Source organism: Penaeus monodon, chromosome 21 (genome assembly GCF_015228065.2).
Source record: "Penaeus monodon isolate SGIC_2016 chromosome 21, NSTDA_Pmon_1, whole genome shotgun sequence".
NCBI classification, from domain to species: Eukaryota; Metazoa; Arthropoda; class Malacostraca; order Decapoda; family Penaeidae; genus Penaeus; species Penaeus monodon.
Window position 1 is genome coordinate 39,582,837 of NC_051406.1, and position 230 is coordinate 39,583,066.

General features: G+C 57.0%; 1 protein-coding gene across 1 annotated transcript in view; it reads left to right on the forward strand.

Moving 5' to 3' along the window:
- The window catches only part of LOC119586485 (transducin-like enhancer protein 4), a gene marked incomplete in the record, with an annotated part of 158,632 nt that overhangs the window by 563 nt on the left and 157,839 nt on the right, over positions 1–230 (forward strand). The window contains 1 exon segment of the mRNA XM_037935222.1: positions 1–121. Within this exon segment, the coding sequence (XP_037791150.1) occupies positions 65–121 (57 nt within the window).

Below are 230 nucleotides of genomic sequence, written 5' to 3' on the forward strand. Positions count from 1 at the left end.
TTCCGGCCGATCCTCCAGCGCGTCGGGAGGCTGACACGAGAGATCTCCGGTTGGGCTTAGCATCATGTACCCTGCGGCCATGAATGCGGCGGTGGCTGCTGCTGCCGCGAGCCGTCACCCGGTGAGTTTGGCGGTATGTACCACGGTCTGTCCATCGTATGCACTAACAACAAATGGCACTCACACAGGCGCAGACACTTCATATTGGACAAGCACTCATACGTTTTTTT